The 19,653-nt window shown below is 40.0% G+C and overlaps 1 protein-coding gene and 1 long non-coding RNA gene across 3 annotated transcripts in view; both read left to right on the top strand.

Annotated features, from left to right (window-relative positions):
* grm7 (glutamate metabotropic receptor 7) overlaps positions 1-19,653 on the top strand; it is a 324,109-nt gene that overhangs the window by 240,478 nt on the left and 63,978 nt on the right. For both annotated transcript variants that reach the window (XM_067586129.1, XM_067586128.1), the window contains exon 7: positions 1,666-1,805. In XM_067586129.1, the coding sequence (XP_067442230.1) occupies positions 1,666-1,805 (140 nt within the window). The remainder of the gene's footprint in view (positions 1-1,665; positions 1,806-19,653) is intronic.
* LOC137180862 (uncharacterized) lies at positions 10,113-15,745 on the top strand. The gene is made up of 3 exons (XR_010928066.1): positions 10,113-13,218; positions 13,504-13,598; positions 14,901-15,745. It is a non-coding gene; the product is annotated as an uncharacterized lncRNA (long non-coding RNA).

Raw genomic sequence — 19,653 nt, 5'->3', positions numbered from 1 at the left:
AGGTGCTAGTCAGGCCCACTTCAGATTTAACTGATATTGCCAACCTCAAAACTCTGTATTTCATTGTTTGAATATTTTACAGTTTATTTGAGGATGTGGTTGCTATAGAAATGTCCTAGAGAATGTTTTATCTATTTATCTGTGTTATTTCTTTATACCTACCTGTAGTGTTCCTGTAATATAAAAGGAAACAAATAACCACATGGACGATTACAGTCATTGCAATCAGATGTATTAGGTTGATATATTTAGTTTCTGTTTCACAAAGAAAAGATTCAATGAGACATAAAGAAAAACACAGAAACTAAGTGAAGAATCTAAACATATTCAAGCCTCAAGTTTTTACAGGATCAGCTGTTAACGATCTTTGTAGTTTGGCGAGGACAGAATAATATTATATTATATTATATTATATTATGTTATAACTGGACCTTGTGTAATATGGTGATATTCCAGAGCAGATGATGACTGTGAGCTCACTACGTTTCACCTTCTGTTAAATAGAAACTGCTGAAATAGACACAAGCACAGCAAAGAGCTGTTTAAACGACATGCTGGTGCACATGCCTGTTACCATGGTTACATATATGTTACATATATACACCTTGACAGTTCATGTGCAGCAGGTGGATTTAATAGTTTAGATACATTTCAAGTGTTTGTTTCACACCGGCTTAAACTAGATGAGTTATTATCAGCCAGAGAGAAACAAGCGCATGTTTGTTGCCATAAAAGCACTTATTATAAGAAAACGTTATCATTATAACATATTTCATATGACAAAAATAGATTTTCTCATTAAAACAAGATACGTTTTGTCTTTTAAATAAGAAAAGTTTGTTGTTATGATGAGAAATGGAAGCATGTGTATATACCAGGGGTGTGCTGCAATACAAATACATTATTCGGCAAAGCACAAATAGTGGGTTTTTAACGAATATTTGTTTCATACAAATATTTCAAAAATTATTTGTTTTCAGGAAGAAAAATAAACCATGTCAAATACCAGAGTGCAGGTCGGTTACATCACTATCTCAGTGTCTCTCCTCTGCTCCGCTGTGACGTCTATCAGCAGGTCTCAGTGAGGGGAGTCACATCCACCTGCTACATGACGCACATTTCCTAATTTTGACATCACTCCTGGAGTTGGGGGTGTTCCCCAGAGATAAAGCTGAACTACTGACATACACTTCATGAACACTTATTGTAACACTTTAATTTTCTAAAATTAAAAGTGTAATAAAAACAAAAACAGGATTTTTAAGCCTCTTTACACTTTTATTCGAATACAAATACAAATAATTTTGCTGCTTCAACAAATACAGATACAAATACAAATACTGGGCTCTCTGCACATCCCTAGTATGTACTATAAATAAAACTCCCAGTACTTACTGCGGTACTACAGTATAGTTATCGCTGTGCAGGAAAGTATGGTATTGTGTATATTTCTTGGCTGCATTGATGTGTAGTAGTTTTGTGTATTTTATGATGGATGTGTGACGTGTGTGAACTGTGTTGGTATGTTTTTTTTAATTGTGAATTTTAAGTTTTGTGCACAAACTGCAAACCAGTTTCCTTCTGTGATAATACTACTTTTCTTTACTAAGGTGACAGTTCTTTGCTGCTGTACTTCTGACTTTCTGACTGTCTTTCCCTCCACAGGAAGTGCCGGTACTTCAGTGACGTTCAACCGTAACGGCGACGCCCCCGGACGCTACGACCTGTTTCAGTATCAGCTGAACAACGTGAGCGGCGCCGGCTACCGTATGATCGGACAGTGGACGGAGTCCCTGCAGCTCAATGTGAGTGTTGAATACATTCTGTTGTTGGTGCAGAAAAAGGTTTGATGTGAACAAAAGATGAGAACGAGCAGCTGTCTTCATTCAGGAAGACGACACGCTGAGTCCAGATTTCTGATGATGAAGAGGAGTTTGTGGTGAAGGAGAGGAGGGGGGGGGGGGGGGGGGTCTGCCTGATGAGTAGTGATGTAAACAATATGAATACATGATTTGTGCATCAGCAGTTACTTTACTGATGTTTATTGTGGTTATTTGTGTTATTTTTACCTCATAAACAGATATTAAAGTCTCACTTTGTGCTACATGATATTAAACATAAAAACATACACAAATATAAATAAAGTGACGTTAGAGACCAGTGATGGGAGAAATATTCACATCCTTTACTTATACAAGCTCTGCACTGAAAATGTTCATTAGTAAAAATACAGAAGTATTATCATTAAAAGTAAAAGTACGAGCTTTGTAGAAAATCATCCTTGTGACTAAAATACATCAATAATACTGAAGCATCAGAGTGTCAGCAGCATTTTACTGTTGTAGCTGCTTTCAATAATCATTTTTCAATGAAAAAGTTCAATTATTTCTTTAAAAACTCATCATCTCCTCCCTCATGTTAAAAAAGTTTTCCTGCTGGACACCAGATGTTTCCTCCTTCACTGTAAAGTCCATCTCAGTGTTTCTACGTCACACGTGTGTCAGCTGCATACTGGACCCTGATTGGCTCCAAACTGGCTGTGATGTCACAAATTCTGCAGGTTCCACCAGGTGTTAAACTGAGATTTAAGGTGAGCTGAGAGAAACTGCATTTCCTCTCAGGAAGCAGGTTTATGAACGCTGATCCACAGTTCTCCACATGTCACCGTATCTTATACCAGGGTCTGGGTGAATACTCCCCTCTGATTGGCCAGCAGATGTGCCTTAACGTTATTGCACGTGTAGTTCGGCTCAAGTTTAATCACCGTAATCAACCCAACCTGTAACCATGGCAACATTAAAGCTTACTTGTTAGGAAGTTTAGAAGAACGAGACGCCGGAGACGAAAAAGAGACGAAGAAGAAAAGAAAGAAACCAAGAAGAAGAAGTTGAAGAGCTTCAAATAACAGAGGAAGAGGAGGATGAGATGAATACAAACAGGAACACTGATGTGCAGTTCTGCTCAATGACACCTTACATGAATTTAATGCCTCGGTTCAGGCTGGTGGTGAGTACAGTGTGGCAAGTTGTCATGACAACGGTAAGCTTTTGCCTCATAACCTTTTGATTTTGAGTTCAAAACTTTCACCAGAAATTTGTGAGTGTTTTTATTTTATATCGGCGGTAAACGACCGTAGTATAAACAGGATGGCGCTTCGCCTCCACGTCGCACCTTTAAACCGTTTAACTCACACCTACGAGTCGGTGATCCATCATATAGAGAACAGAATCATACAGAATAATACAGAGACTCTAACAAGGTTTTGCATTCATTAAGGCCGTCAGATCTAGCGTGTGGATATGAACATGTCTAATCTCTCCTGACTGCTGAGAGATTGAAAGAATCTGCATCCAGCTTTATTAATAACTCCCCCTGAAACGCCGACCGCTGTGGTTCCACGTTGTCTGTGTTTTATCAGAGCCGGCTGGGACTCGCTGCAGGATTATCAGCCCAATTTACAGCAGATTTGTGCCTCTTTACAATCTGAGAGGGGGATTCCTAATTGGAGGCTGGGTCAGGACTGATGGTCAGAGGAGATTATGGGATGGTGTGAGAGGTTTACAGATTTATTAGGCGGCTTGATCCGACACGGCACGCCGACGCCAAGCGGAGCGCAAAGAGAAGAAAACAAAGAGAATAAAGGACGGAACTGATCTCAGACTTATTCACACTGATTGAATTTATCCTTATCTAGCCATCCTCTAAACTGATGGTTTCCAACCTCGGGTTCGGGCCCCTCTCAGGGGTCACGAGATTAGAGTCAGAAAACTAGAAAAAACAAAGTTCTGCTGAACAAATTTGTATTCAGTTCCTGTACATGTCCAGTAGTGTCCAGCAGCTCCAAACACACAAGACTGTCTTGTGATGAGCTGAAAAGTTGAAGGATCTTTCCTCTAAACAGCTGATCGTGTTCAGGGTCACTATACATACAAAGTCTCGTCTTTATGACTCTGCTTCATAAACATTCAGAGATGAAGGCTGCAACTAACCAATATTCTGCTTATTATTTTCTTTATTCATTGATTTTATCGTTTAGTCTATAGAATATCAGATAACGTCCGGTAATTTTCCACAGTCCAAGGTGACGTCTTCAAATGTCCAACCAACAGTCCAAAACCCAGAAATATTCAGTTTACAACATGAATTATATATAAACTGAAGAAGAGCAGAAAATATTCACATTTGAGAAGCTGAAAGCAGCAAATTTTTAACATTTTGTTTAAAAATTACTAAAATGATTAGATGATAGTTGGAGATGACGACCGGTAGCCTTCTGGTTCACCACCATAGACTGTATAAAAATATGGACGTAGTTACCGTGACGTCACTCGTTGGTTTCTGAAAAGCGGTTTTGAAGCCGTCGCCATCTCCGTCGCCAACTCCGTCGCCAACTCCCAGCCAATCAAAAATGGGCAAAGAGGCGGCCAAGCCACCTAGCGGCTGGCGGACCTGTCACTCAAAGCAGCCATGTCCTTCATTATGCATAACTTTACTGCTTAATGAAATTTAAACGGGTGAGTTATAAAAAAATTCACCCAGGCTGTAAACATGTTTATTTCTGCTGTAAAGTTGGGCATTTTAACGTGGGGGTCTATGGGGATTGACTCGCTTTTGGAGCCTGCAGTTTTTGGCTTCATTTTACAGCCCCAGAGGTTGGCACTTGTCAACCACCTTTGTTGTCTGTGTCTTTGTTTCCTGTGTGGACAGACAGAAGGATTAAGATGTTTTGGTTAGATCTTGATATCTTTATCACAGACTGATATAAAGTCTGAGGGTCAGTGTGAGAAACACTAATGAGCAGAAAACAAACCCACAAGCTAGAAAACTTTTATGGCTGATGGACAATAAAAGCAAATTTCATTCAAGTGAAGTGAACGGGAGCCATGATGAGTCTGTTATCCAGTTCTTATACATATATATATAATCTACCAGCTTCAGAAACCTCCTGCGTCCACGCTGTCAGACGTCAGGAACTGTGTTCGTTCATTTCTGTAACTTCCTGAAACAGATCCGATGTGACGCTCACCGTCTCCACGCAGTGATTGATCAGCTGAGTTTCAGCTTCTCTCTCAGAACAACAGAGTGCAACACTATTATTCTCTCTATTATCTACCCAAGATCTTCCTTTTTGTCAGTGTTTTGGTTCATTTTTTTTGAAAGTTATGAAATTAAGTTAATGAAGTCTTAAAGAAATCAGATGAAACATCAAAGTATCGTTTACATTTTCTGTTACTGTCATCTGTAAGTGCCTTCATCATTTCAAGTGTTAATTGTATAAAAAGACTTTCAGGAGAGACTGTCTGAAAATAAACACTATTATCACAGCACCGTCTCCATGACGACTGACTTCTTACTGATTGTTCATAATCGGAGCCTTAGCCGTGCTATCAGTGTGATGTCAGTCTGTCTGTTGCTCCACCAGACTGAAACATCTCAACAACCGCGGAGGTTCTTCAGGCAGTCATGTTCCTCAGAGGATGATCCCTCTGACTCTTCCTCTAATGTCACCATGAGCTTCACATTTGTGTTTTTGTATGAAATATCTCAACAGCTGTTGGATGGATTACTGTGAAATGAGATTCATGTTCCCCTCAGGATGAACTGTCATAACTTAATCAGGTCAAAGTGTCTTTGGTTTATGACCAGAGACGTTCCCATCAGTCTCAGCTGAACTCTGTGTTAAGTGTTAATTAGCAAATGTTAGCATGCTAACACACTAAGATAGTGAACATGCTAAACATCAGCATGTTAGCATGCAGATTAGCTGCCAGCATGACTGCAGACTATCAGTCTTATTAGGTGACATTTGTTCAGTGCAAAGACAGAAATGCAAATGAAACAGAGCAAGTGGATGTTTGAATTTTTATGCATTTATAATTATAAAAGCTCTACTGAAGTCTCAGTGGAGTCACTGGTGTGACTGAAGCTTCCAGAAACTCGTTGCTGTTGGTGTTGAATTATTCTGCTCAGAAATCTGTCCTGAAATAGTTTTTCAGTTTCCAGAGATACTGTGTGCTGAGAAGCAAAGTGATGCTGAATTATTAAGCAGAGTTTTCCTTCACTGCTTTATGGAGAGCCGGCGAAGTCACAGTATCACCAAAAAATATATATCTCCTGAGAATTAAATGTCCCAGGCATCATTGGAGACTGAATCTGAGCAAACTGGAGGATCTAACAGGTTTCTGCTGAGGATGAGAGTGTCTGATCCTAGTAGAGTTTACACTGGATCAAGAAAACTGCAGTTACACTATCAGACCTGATGTTTACTGAAAATATAGATCCACATAAATCTCATAATGATCATTGTGAGCAGCATGTTGAGTCATAACTCAGTCAAATCTGAACAAACTGATGTTTATTGTAAATTAACATCCATAACTGTTGTATTCATTTAATTCATGATGAACAGTCCGACCTTGACAGTTAAATACATATGTGGTGTTTTATTCAACATACTTTCCATTCATTCTATTTCTTGTACAGCAATAATAAACAACTTGAAGTAATCCAACCTGATCATATGAATGATGTATTTGTGCTCTAATTTACTTCACAGTCACACAATAATAATAACATTCAATAGTGAACGCAGCTCTAATTGGATCTGTGCTGGTTGCTGCTCCCTCCTCCTCCTCCTCCTCCTCCTCCTCCTTTCTTGTTCAGAGTCATGTTCACCTGTTTGTTTACATCACAGAGGAAGAGTTTAACTAATCATTTCTATTGCTGCACTGGCTATCAAATATTATATGTCTTATAGGCTATAATACGAAAAAGAACTGAGAAGAAAATGATCAAATTTACATGTTCATTTTATCCATTTACAGTCCAAAGTGACGACCAGCAACACTTTAAACTTCTCTAAACGTTTGAGTCTGACGAGTTAAACCTTGGAAACAGTCCAACCTGCAGCGAGACTCCAGCATTCAAACTCCTCCGTTAACAAAAATATTTTGTTCTTTAGTTAATTCATTTAGTTAGTTAACAGAGCACCCGCTCCCTGCTCACTCTCAGATGTCTCTGCCTCTTCACCACCATCCTCATCATCACCTGCAGACTGCTTCAATAAATCTGTTACCTCCGAGTGCTTCATACTTTAAACAGGAGCTTGATACTTTCAGTTTCAGTTGTGATGGCAACTACTACCTGCTGTTACAGATTTCACCAGCTGTGTCGCTGCAGTTAAAACGGCCTGTATAGATACATGTATATAGGTTATATAACTCCGGGTTGGACCAGCCCACCGGGACAATTCCCAAACTTCCTGATGGCCAGGCTGGTTAAACATAGTTATCTACCAACTTTCTCTGCTCACTGTTGGAATCTGCTGCAATAAACTAAATGTCAGGAGACTGTACTCCATTTCTTCTTCGCTGGTTTTCTGTTGCTGACCTGCTCGTCTGTCCAGTAGGAGGAGAATGACCCGTTTTGGTGTTTTATTGTGAAAAGAGGAATCTGTAGAAACAAGCTGAAACTCCTGCTTGTTTTTGCATGAAAACTGTTTTAGAATTTAGCTGCTTAATGTAGACGTCATCTTTATAACTTGAGCATGAAAAAGTCAGACAGACAGAATCTGCTCATTTTAAAGTCAAAAGATACCAAAATATGACTTAAGGAGCTGCAGCTCCTTATTTCCACATTAAAGTTTCCCACCGCTGCTTTCATCATTTCATTCATAACGGATCAAATGCTCCGTTGTTAAAAGTGTGATTCTTCAACTATCGTGATTTTTGTGTCCCTGGAAGAAATAAAACGTTTTTTAATTTTTTATTTTTGTCACACTTACATGACACTGAAAGGACGTCACATTAAGTATTTTCCATCTGCAGTCAAAGGTAAAATAAATGAAGAAATTAGTGTTTGGTAGATTATTTCTTTGTTGTAACAATGTTTCTTGGCAATAGATCTTATACCGTTGGAAAGCCTGTTTATTTCTCTTTTAAATGGTGCCACATTTGTAAGGAACATGCATTAATGGGATGAGCAGCAGAGCTGAGTATTATAATAATAATAATAATAATAATAATAATAATATCTTTATTTATATAGCATCTTTAAAAACAGAGTTTACAAAGTGCTTTGACAGACAAAGCAAAAGTAGCACAATGCAAAGCAAAGACACAACACAAAAAAACAACAGAAAAACAATAGAGAGATGATAAAAAGATTAAAAGACAATACAAAGATGCTCGAAAGACAACATTAAATAAAAGCGAGTCTGTAAAAATGGGTTTTAAGAAGTGATTCAAAAGAAGTTACTGATTCTGCAGCCTTATCTCCTCAGGCAGGTTGTTCCAAAGCCGAGGGGCCCTGATGGCAAAAGCACGATCACCTTTAGATTTAAACCTCGACTTTAAAACAGCCAGAAGGGCCCCGCCTGAGGATCTAAGGCTGCAGGCTGCCTCGTACAGGGTCAGTATTTCTGTTATGTAGCTTAGAGCCAGACCCAGACAAGCTTTAAAAGTGATCAGTAAAATCTTAAAATCAATTCTAAAATGAACAGGGAGCCAGTGGAGAGAAGCCAGGATCGGGGTGATGTGATCTGTTAAAACCAGTAAGAAGCCGAGCTGCTGCTGAGAGGGATTTTTGTTTTATGCTGGAAAGGAGTTACAGTAATCTAGTCTGGAGAAAATTAAAGTGTGGATGATTTGTTCAAGGTCAGAGTGGGAGAGCATTGGCTTAGTTCTAGAAATGGTTCTTATTTGCAGGAAGCAGGACTGGACAACTTTTTTAATGTGTGGTTTGAAACTTAAATCTGAATCAAACAGTACTTATGTAGGTGGATAGGGGATGTGGGTTGCGCCCATGAAAAATTTGCCAAATCTTCTTGGCAAATTATTTCTTTGTTGTAACAATGCTTCTTGGCAATAAATTTGTTGAAAAGCCAGTTTATTTCCCTTTTAAATGGAGCCACATTTGTAAGGAACATGCATTTGTGGGATGAGCAGCAGAGCTGAGTATGTGGGTTGCACCCATGAAAAATTTGCCAAATATTCTCTGCCAATGCCAAACAGCTTATTCTGCCATTGACTCTTGTTTGGTGTTTGGTGGATTGGATGATTGAAGTTTGAAGACATATTGGCAATTTAACAGTTTATTCATTTAACAAACAGGAGCCTCAGTAGCATGTGGAAGAACCATACACAGCCACAACAGCCTGGCACCTCCTCCTCATGCTGGTCACCAGCCTGGTCACACACTGCTGTGGGATGGCATCCCATTCTTCAACCAGCATTTGTCAGCCAACGTGGTTGTGTTGGTCACTCCGGCATGAACAGCACGCCCAAGTTGATCCCACAAGTGTTCAATGGGGTTGAGGTCAGGACTGCTGGCAGGCCGTTCCATCCTCTCCACTCCCAAATTCTGGAGGTAGTCTCTGATAAACCCCGCTCTGTGGGTGCGAGCGTTGTCATCTCGGAGGATAGAGTTCGGTCCCAGACTGTGGAGATATGGGATCGCCACTGGTTGCAGAATCTCATCTCGATATCTCTCTGCATTGAGATTGCCTCCAATGATGACAAGCCTCGTTTTTCCAGTGAGGGAGATGCCGCCCCACACCATCACACTGCCTCCACCAAAAGATGTTATTCAATCGGTGCAGCGATCAGCATAGCGTTCTCCGCGTCCTCTCCACACTTTGACCCCACGATCCAACTGCCGTAGACAGAATCTGGACTCATCACTGAACATAATGTTCCTCCACATGTTCAGGTTCCAGTGCATGTGTTGCCGACACCAGCGCAAACTGGCCTGACAGTGAAGGGCAGTCATGGCAGGCCTCCTGGCAGCCCTATGAGACCAGAGATTGGCTGCGTGCAGTCTGTTCCAGCAGAGAGCTGTCGGCCATATCGTCCTGCAAACCTCGACTGCAAATCTGTAGAAGACAGCCTACGGTACCTAAGTGCTGACAGGGTGAGGAAACGGTCTTCTTGGGACGCCCACTTTGCAGCCTGTCACTGACATCCCCCGTTATATGGCCTTCACTTTGGAGATGGTACTAGGGCTCACTCCAAATAATGCCGCAACTTGGTTTTGCAGAACACCAGCTTGAAGTTGCCCTATCGCACAGGCCCTATCCAGATCAGTCAAACGTGGCATGCCGATGCTTGGAGCAGACACCTACTGACCACTGTAGCAGGGCCCATGCTCACAGGGGGTACCAGAAGCTCAAAACAAGAGTCAATGGCAGAATAAGCTGTTTGGCATTGGCAGAGAAGATTTGGCAAATTTTTCATGGGCGCAACCCACATACTCAGCTCTGCTGCTCATCCCACAAATGCATGCTCCTTACAAATGTGGCAGCATTTAAAAGGGAAATAAACAGGCTTTCCAACGGTATAAGATTTATTGCCAAGAAGCATCGTTACAACAAAGAAATAATCTACCAAACACTAATTTCCTTACTTTTTGTGCTAAGTTTACATCAGAAACAACAATTTTCACCAGTGCAGTTTTTCAACCATGTCATCTCCATCACAACACATATTTTAATATAAAATGTATAAAAATAAAAGAGTCGCATTAATAATATTTTGTAGTTTTGAAAATTGTGCAATTATGGTTACAATAGGTTTATAGAATTGGAAAACATGATTTTTATGCTGTTTCTGGTGTAAATGATGGGAAAAGATCTTTAAAATCCGGAAATTCATAAATTTATATATTCAGGCAGATCAGTGTGTGAGATTTCCTGAAATATTTATTTTACATCACTAATTTTGTTTGAAACACATCTGTTTTGCTGTGATGGAAATGATGATTTCCTCTGACTGTTAGAATAAAAAGCCAAAAATTATATACTTTTAAAGAATCAATACATATCTATAAAAAAATGATAGTTAAAGAATGATCCATAAAGTGTGTATCCTCAGCAGTATGAAGCAGGCGTGTGTGAAGACTACAGCTGTGATCTGATCTGCATCCTCCTGCTTCTGCATTCAGGTCCACGTCTCTGCTTCTTCACAACACTAAATTATTCACCTCAGTAGCTCGCGGTAAGCCAGATGTGGCAGAGCAGTCGCTATTAGGCCTCCTATTATTGCTCCTTTCCCTCTATCCTCATAACTCCTTTGTGTGTGTTTTGCGGCGTGTGGAGCTATTACTGAAACTATACGTTGAGGCGTGACAGTCAGACCTAATGTGATTTAGCTTTAGAGGTGCATGTACTCTGCTTTTCTTAAAAGGCACAGAGGAGTAATCAGCATATTTAGACGAGCAGTCACCTCTGTGTGAACCTGCTGTTAACAGAGAAGAAAAACCCCTGTTACATACAGATCAATTATATGACATACGTGATCTGTCCTGCATGTGCACTTACATTACATGTGTGAACAACGGCAGGAGAAGAAGAATATTCAAATGATTCTCCCTCATGAGACACGTTTTTACATCAGATGCAAATTATCTTAAAACTAGAAGACAAGAGACAGAATTACACTTTGAGTTTTAGTCAAATTTTAATTATTAGATTTTTTGTTCAGTTTAATTTGAATCAACAGAAGCTAAAGACACTTTAGTCTAGTTTTATATAAGTGACATTTCATTTTAAAGCTGTGGCCATCTTTGTCATGTACAGTTACCATGGTTACTTCCGAGGATTTGAAGTCTCAACACAGTTACATTTATTCTTTTCCTTTTCAAACGCCGCCTATCGAGACATTAAATTAAGTTTGCTGGTGGAAAGGAAGGTAAATACATAAATAAAGAAGAGAGAATAAAAGGAATATAATGTGTGCGTTTACCTGTCGACACGCAGAAGAAGAAGAAATCATTTCGTCTTAGTAGATTTAGTTTTTTGACAAAAATGTTTATTAGTCATAAGAGTTTATTTTATTTTATGATAGATAATTAACTCTCTAGTCACTGTTGTCTTCTTCTCTTCAGTATATTTCAGTAGCTGCACACAACACTGCATAAATAAAAACTGATTAAAGATAAAACTTTTATTTCCTGATGCTGAGAACAAGAAGTCATGAACTGACAAACAGCCGTCTGAGTTTTCTTAACGAGGTTTAACGAGCTCTCTAATCTGAACGGCTGGTTAATCTGTCGTCTCTCAGTGAGACTTTACAATAATCCAGCATTTCACCACAGATTCTCTGTACATTTCTACAACAGTTTAGTCAACTGGAGACGTTTTAGTCCCAAAGATGGCCGACGGAGAGTAACGTTGACTAGATAATGTGACGTTAGCTTGTCTGTTGCTGCTTCTTGTCTCATTCTTAGTGGATTGTTGATGAATTTAGTACATAAATCTTGTTTCTTCATCATAGTTTTCAACAGTTTACTTGTTACAGATGCAGAGAAACAGTCGGCTGCTGTTTCCTTTCTGTCTCTGCCTGGTTTTTTTTTTCTTCAGTCTTTAGCTGCCTGCTGGCAGAGCTTTTCTGTGGTTTAATGGGTCAATCAGGCTCTGTTTCGGTCTGATGCGTCTCTGTCGGGGTTTATGTGGCCATAATCTGCCCAGGACAACTCTTTCAGCACCCAGGAGCCCTCTGTCTGTTAACTTCCAGCTGGAGCCTCCTCGGGACAAATCACATCCAGTAATAAACAAACATGTCTGTTCCAGTAAGAGAGTGAGACTCAGAACATGTGGGACAGTCCTGGTATGGAATTATATAATGTCTTTACACTGCAGTGTTTCAGGATTTACATGCTGAAAACAGAGGAAAAGGTGTTTTTAAGTCTTTTTGCAGTTCATCTTTTCATATTAGCACAATATAGATATGCAAGTTCAAAACCTGAGCGCTCACTGAAATACACCCTAAATTATTCTATTATAGTTATTATATATAATTTGGCCTTTATGGTACGAATATAAGATGAACTCACCTTTTCCAGCAGCTGACACACTTTCAACTTGTTATGTTGGGAAAGTTTTAATCCAATCAGAAGATGACTCTGTCCTATCAGGTCAATGGACAGCCGTCACTCAGCTGTCCGACGCTTCGGTCCTCGCTGTGTTTCGTTTTTGCTCATCATGAATTTATTTCCTCTGCGATATAAAAACTCATTACAGGAGCCTTCAGAAACTCCTGCAGGTTAAACTGAGCTAACAAACACTTTCAGTGCTGACTGACTCTTACTGGGAATCCATACTGGGAATCTATACTGGAAGCGAGACGTGAGCGTTCTGTCGTCCACTGAGTCCGTCACCCAACCGGATGTTGATGACTGTTCTGGGAAGTACAAACCGCCGGCATCGAAGGGTCGTAGAAAAGGGTAAAGTTTTGTTTATTCTTGCTTTATAATAGTTAAATTTTGATTCAGCATATTGTTCACATACGTTTGTTTGTATTCTTAACGACCACGAACATCTTTACATGTTGTGGAAGTTTTTTGTACTAATGTGAAGAAAAAAAGTTTGCTGAGTCACTTTGACAGCAGCAGCTAGCTGGTTAGCGATCATTTAACGCAGGTTAATGTTTTATTGCTATTTATTATGATGCATCTGGTTTTGGAGTTGATTCTAGATCCTGACCTTCATCATCATCATCAATACTTCAGGTCGATTGCTGAGCAAATGGACGATTTGTTGTCCAGGATCGGTGTTGAACTCTTCAGGGACGCCATCGAGCACAAAGACTCGCTGTCACACTGAGGTAATATAATATATAATTCACATGACTGTCTGTGTTTTCATGTCATGAGATGATTCAGGCAGCAAGTTCATGTTAAACCACAAACCAGTTAACTTTAAAATGTCTTAAATTCTATGAGGTGAAATTACAAGAAGAGAAGAAGAGTAGTTTTAATATTATATTCCTAAAAGATCAAAACAAGTGTTAAAACATTTTATATTTAAATATACACTTTTATTTATATATCTTATAAAACAGACATCTAAAATAACTGTAATGGCATCACACTAAATACATTAACTATTTACAAATAAAGAATTATTAAGAAGTATGTGGGAGGCTGTTGGACCCATCTTGACCTCTGTCTGACCCCGACAGTCCAGCCTGGTGAGAACTGCTACCAGACTGAGGACAAAATAATACATTTACAATACATTCTGCAGGACAGCTTCTTCTCTCTGGCCTGTTTCCAGTGGGGGGGGGGGGGGGGGGGGGGGGGGGTCCTCCACTGGGAGCAGCAGGGTCCTGAAGAGGTTTCCGTGCTGTTTCTTCCCTCCAGGATCATCATCAAAAACTGCAGAGCTCAGGTCTACAGGGTCTCCTATAAACCCTCCAGGCTGGCAGATCTCAAGCTGCTTTCTGAACTAGAATGATATAATAGTGAGATAGTGTGATTATTGGACTGTTTTTGCAACAAGAAGTCACTAGTTAAAGGATAAACCAATGAACTGATTAATAACAAGTATTGTGTTTGTATCAAAGCTGATATATCTTATTAAAAACACGTCAGTGAGTCACATCGCTGCACTGGGTCACATGTTCCTTCCTTCCTTGGTCACGTTAGTTTGTTTAGAAACGTCTCCAAAGACTAATAACAGCATCATGTTTTCAGTCACAGGAGAGCAGTTCCTTGTATATCAGACACCAGCTTAATGTGCTTCTTATCACAACCTCTTGACTTTGTACTGAAGTTCTTTAATGTAGTACAAAGTCAAGAGGTTGTGATAAGAAGCACAACAAGCTGGTGAAGCTGTAAACAGAAGCAGGTATGTGCAGTGATGTCTGATCTGTCCAATGAATGAATGAGGTTTGGTCATTAGTGCAACACGTTGGAGATGTGTGATCTAGTTTGGAAAGAAAACTCACCTTCTTGGTTAGAGATGATGTAGTAAAGTCATCACCTGGATGTTCTTCCCTTTCAGCTCTTGACCTCTTCTTGTCTTTTTTTCTTGCTGCAGAAATATGTTCCTCAGAGTCTTGCAGTCATCCACTATAAATAGGTGAACATATGTTTTTATTAATGCTTTCTTCATTTGGTTTCAGGTACATGGCAACAGGAGAATCCTTTATCAGTCTTGCCTTTAGTTACTACGTTAGACTGTTGCTGACTGTGAACATGAAGATCATGATGTCAACGTTCATCTCCGTCCCAACAGAAGATCTGTGGAGGAACATTTCCCCAAAAACTCTGTCAGAAGTTGAACTTCTCAAATGGTAAAGGAACTTTTTCGCTTGTTCTGGCCGTTGTTGATGCTGACCAGCAGTTCAGAGTCATACAAGCTGGAGACGTTGGGAGGACCAGTGATGGAGGAGTATATGCAGCCTGCAGCAGATGTGACTCTCAGCGTACCTCCTCCTCCTCCTCCTCCTCCTCCTCCTCCTCCTCTTCCTCCGCCAGGTGCTGCTCAGCACGAGGTCGTATGTGATGAGGCCGAATCCTGGACACAGTCTGGGAAGGATGGTTGTTGAAAACGCCTTCAGCATCCCGCCGTCAAGATGGAGGATGTTCTACACAAGAATAAACCGACGTCCCATAATGTTGATCAGCTTTCTGCTGTCACCGCAGGAATCTCAGCGGTTGCTGGAGGAGGAAGAGCAGCTGGGAAAACAAATGAACATTAAAAACATGAGAGGAAACAGCGGCTCAAGGGAGGCATATATATATATATATATATATATATATATATATATACATATACACAGACATCAAGAAAACAAGTTAAACAAATACGAGCAAACATTAAATATGAGCAGCAGGTGGACAAGAAAATGTGTAAATAGAGATTATTACTATAGACTATGTAGGTAGACTGTTACTCTATTTACAGATGTGGTTTTATGTTATAATACTACGTGTATATGTATAATATTAACACTACTTATTATTATTAATCTTTTCATGACTGTAAAAATAAATGAATTACATCACACCACAGTTTCTCTTTTTATTTGTTCAACAACATATTGATCTCCTTGTAAAGCAGAGATCAGATCAACAGTAAATAAACAGTTTCCATCTGCATCACTGGATATATTGAAACAAAGACGACCTCCATGGAGATCTCCCTCTGTCTGTGAGTTGTATTAATAATAATAGTAGTAGTGATACCAGTGAGCTCACAGACAGACTGGGAGCCGATCAATCAATGTAGATACGATTAATAAGTTCAAACAGATATAAAGCGGGATATTTGTGTGATTTAAACTGCTGTCTGTGCAGATTACGCTTCACTAAACACGACAGAAATAGACTCAAAGTGTGAACGTGCGTCTCTCAGGGTCAGTGTGGACTGATGCCTTTAATAAAATGGAAGCGTTCTGTTTGACAAACGTCAAAAACGCCTCTAAAAACGCTTCCTGTGTGGAAAAACGCTCTAACAGGCTCAATATAAACACAATGTGTCAAGAACTGAACAACGGCTTGGACTCAAAATGCAGACTAACACAGTATGCAAGACCCTGATTGCAGCAGGGTCGATACACAGGTGATCAGTCAGTACAACAAGATAATCCAAATCCGTAGGCAAAAGGCGAAGTCAAAGACTAAACAGGTCAGGAACTATAAGGCTTACTGGGGAAAAAGGCCGGAACGCTGAAGGAAGGGAACACTGAGACTATATACACAACGAGACAAAAGGCAGGTAATCACATGGGAGGGAGACACACGAGGGCAGGAAGTGAAGGACCTGGATCGAGACAAGAGGTGAGTATCAAAATAAAACAGGAAGTACAAGACAAGGAACACTGGGAGAAACAAAAAGATAACTCAGCCATCCAGCTGGGGCATAACACACTGGAAGAAACTCACCAGCCGTGCACGTGTGAACATGTTACTGTCTCATCATCACATATAAGATGACTCCACTTTAATAAATGTGACTTAAGAATAAAATATCATCTTATATTCAGGAGATACAGTATTTGTATTTGTTTCTCACTGAACTGGTTAGTTTTTATGATGTGAAGTAGCTGCTTTAACACCTGAATCTGTCTTTGGGATCAATAAATAACTCGATCGATCTATCTGAAGGCACAGACGCACATTACAACTCTACATAACATGAAATAATGTTCAAAACTATAATTTATTTACATCATCATGAGGTGATGGTTTAGCAGAAGTCAGATAAAACAAATAATACTAAACGGAAAATAAAAACATGCAGTTAAACTAAACTAATGTTGGATTATCTGCTGGAAGCTGCACCACAGAATAATCTCAGTCACTGTGAAGTTCATCAAGTGGATTAAACTCTTCATATCCATGATATGAGATTTCAAGCTTCATTTAGAAAATGGCTGTTTGTGATGATGACTCTGCAAACTGAGGACACACAAACATAGTTTAATAACATTTCCACAGACGGGATTAGAGTCACAACACTGTAATGTATAGATTATGTATTATAGATTTTATATCAGTCACATTCATCCACCCATCAATTGTCATTTCTTTGTCTTTAATCTATTCAAACTGAGTAAGATGTTATATTTTATCATTAAAGGAAGGACACTGCAGGACACAGACCACATGTCCATCCTCCCTCCAGGCTGGAGACTCTTCATCCCATCACTTCACTTCACATTCATTCACTTCATCACTTGTCATTTCTCTCCCTCTCTAGTAGGGATGCACGATATTATCGGCACGTCATCGCTATCGGCTGATATAAACTCTAAAATGAAATATCAGCATCGGCTGAAATGAACATTTTCTGCTGATTATGAGAGGCCGATGTGTCGCCTTCTGTGCTTCCCTCCACGGACTGTTTCATCCTGACGGTCCCGGTGCTTCTTCTAGTAGAGGGTAGAGTAGAGAGGCTAGCTGGCTGTGCTGCCCTCCAGCCATGCTGCAGCTAACACTCCACTAGCCCAACGTTAGCCCCGGTTCTCTGTGTGGATCCAACCGGAGCATCAAGTCCCGGTTTGTTATTCAGGTTAAAGTGGGAAGAAGCAGCTGAGTGAAGTGCAGCCTGCGGAGGAAGGGCCGGGACCGTCAGGGAGAAACAGTCCACGGAGGAGCTGCTGTGTTCAGCTGCACAGGTAGGAAACCCCTCGGCTGACAGGATGTACCGCTCTGTTTGGAAAAAAAAATCTTCTTCTTTTTGGTTTATAACGGCGGTTGGCAACCAGCGTATTAGGTGCATTAGCACCACCTTCTGCTCCGGAGTGTGGACCAGAGATTAAATCCTGCACATTAATCCTGTCTGTCTAATAAACTCAATGAAAACTCTACTGCTGCTCCCACTTGGCAGGTTCATTAAAGTTTTAATGCTGAGCTCCTGAACTCCAGTCTTCTTAAGTTCTTCCTTCATATATTGTCTTTCTTGATCATAATTAGTACAATCTATGCTTGCATGTATAATAGTCTCCTCAGCCAGCTGGAAAATAATATGAGCATATATCAGCATCGGCCACAATGAGTTGAATATCGGCATATCGGATATCGGCAAAAAATCCAATATCGTGCATCCCTACTCTCTAGTAAACGTCTTGTGTATCAGCTTCAGCAGTTGGTTTCTTCAGACTGATCCTGCGTCCTGATGCTTTGTTTATTCAGGGTTTGAACATGTGTTGTGTGAACCAGCGAGGACTGACAGGTGGGAGGAAGTCTTCCTCACCGACTCTCTTGCAGCGTCAACCTTTAGTCCCCAGAACACAAATGTCATCTGTGTGTTGTAGAAATTAATAATGTAAAAAAAAAATCAACAGAATCAGTTGTGTCAGTAAGCGCCTTAAAATGACATGCGTACTGTATATTTACGTTGCCGTGACAACGCCCTCTAGCAGCTGTAGTATAATAATATCATCATCTCTCACTCTCTATCGCTGCACAACTTATCAGAGTAATCCAGTCATAGTTGTCATGGATACTTTAAATCCCCCAAAGCATTATGGGAACTGTAGTTCCAACACTTAAAAGCATGATTATCCCCCAAATCCAAGTCAGACAAGGAACAAAGAGTGATAGGAGACAAAATCCATGAATATGAACTTTTTTCAATATTTCTATGACATCACTCACGCTCAGAATCTCTCCTCTGTGATTCATAAACACACATCTGTCCTGTGTTGAGTAAGTTTATAGTTTAGTTGCTGTGTCTGTTCTAAACGTCGTTCTTTGCTGCGTAAAATGAGACGGTTGAGTGTTTAACAGTTAGTTTATTCTGGTGACAGATCATAGTTATTCAGATTACTGTGTGTTAATCTGATGAGCCTTTAGAGGACAGTGATGTTTGTTCTTAATCTAATATGGTAGCAGTGTTATTTTATATGGTGGTGAATAAAGACTGATCCGAGGTTGTTTCCTGACCTGTAAGGGTTAAAGTTACATCTGTACATCAGTATTTAAAGGACTGACTGAGTGTCAACTGTTCAGACAAAGAAAAGATAACAAGGTGTTATCTTTGTCTCCAGAAATATGATGCATTGTACTTCTGATTGTATTATTTGATTATATTATTTCATAACCTGACAATGCTCTCTTTGTGTGTTTATTGAGTGATGAAGCAATTTTCCACTACAAGACACAAAACTCTGTTATCACAGTTTGAAATTGGGTGTTGGACTCTGAAGACCACCGAGACTGAGAGAAACATATTTGGATCTTGTCCTTTTTCCTCCCTGATGTCTGCGAGCGTCTCTGTAATGTAGCTGGAAGAGACAGAAGCTGTCACGACGACACATCAGCGTCACTTAAAGAGACGAAGGTCACTGAAAGCAAATACAGCAAAACAACGAGAGAGACAGAGAGAGAGATCAGCGACGAAATGGAGAAACAGAAAGATGGAGGAAT

This window comes from Thunnus thynnus, chromosome 4 (assembly GCF_963924715.1).
Source record: "Thunnus thynnus chromosome 4, fThuThy2.1, whole genome shotgun sequence".
Lineage (NCBI taxonomy): Eukaryota > Metazoa > Chordata > Actinopteri > Scombriformes > Scombridae > Thunnus > Thunnus thynnus.
Note: the sequence above shows the minus strand (reverse complement) of the source record. Positions and strands in the feature narration are given on the sequence as shown.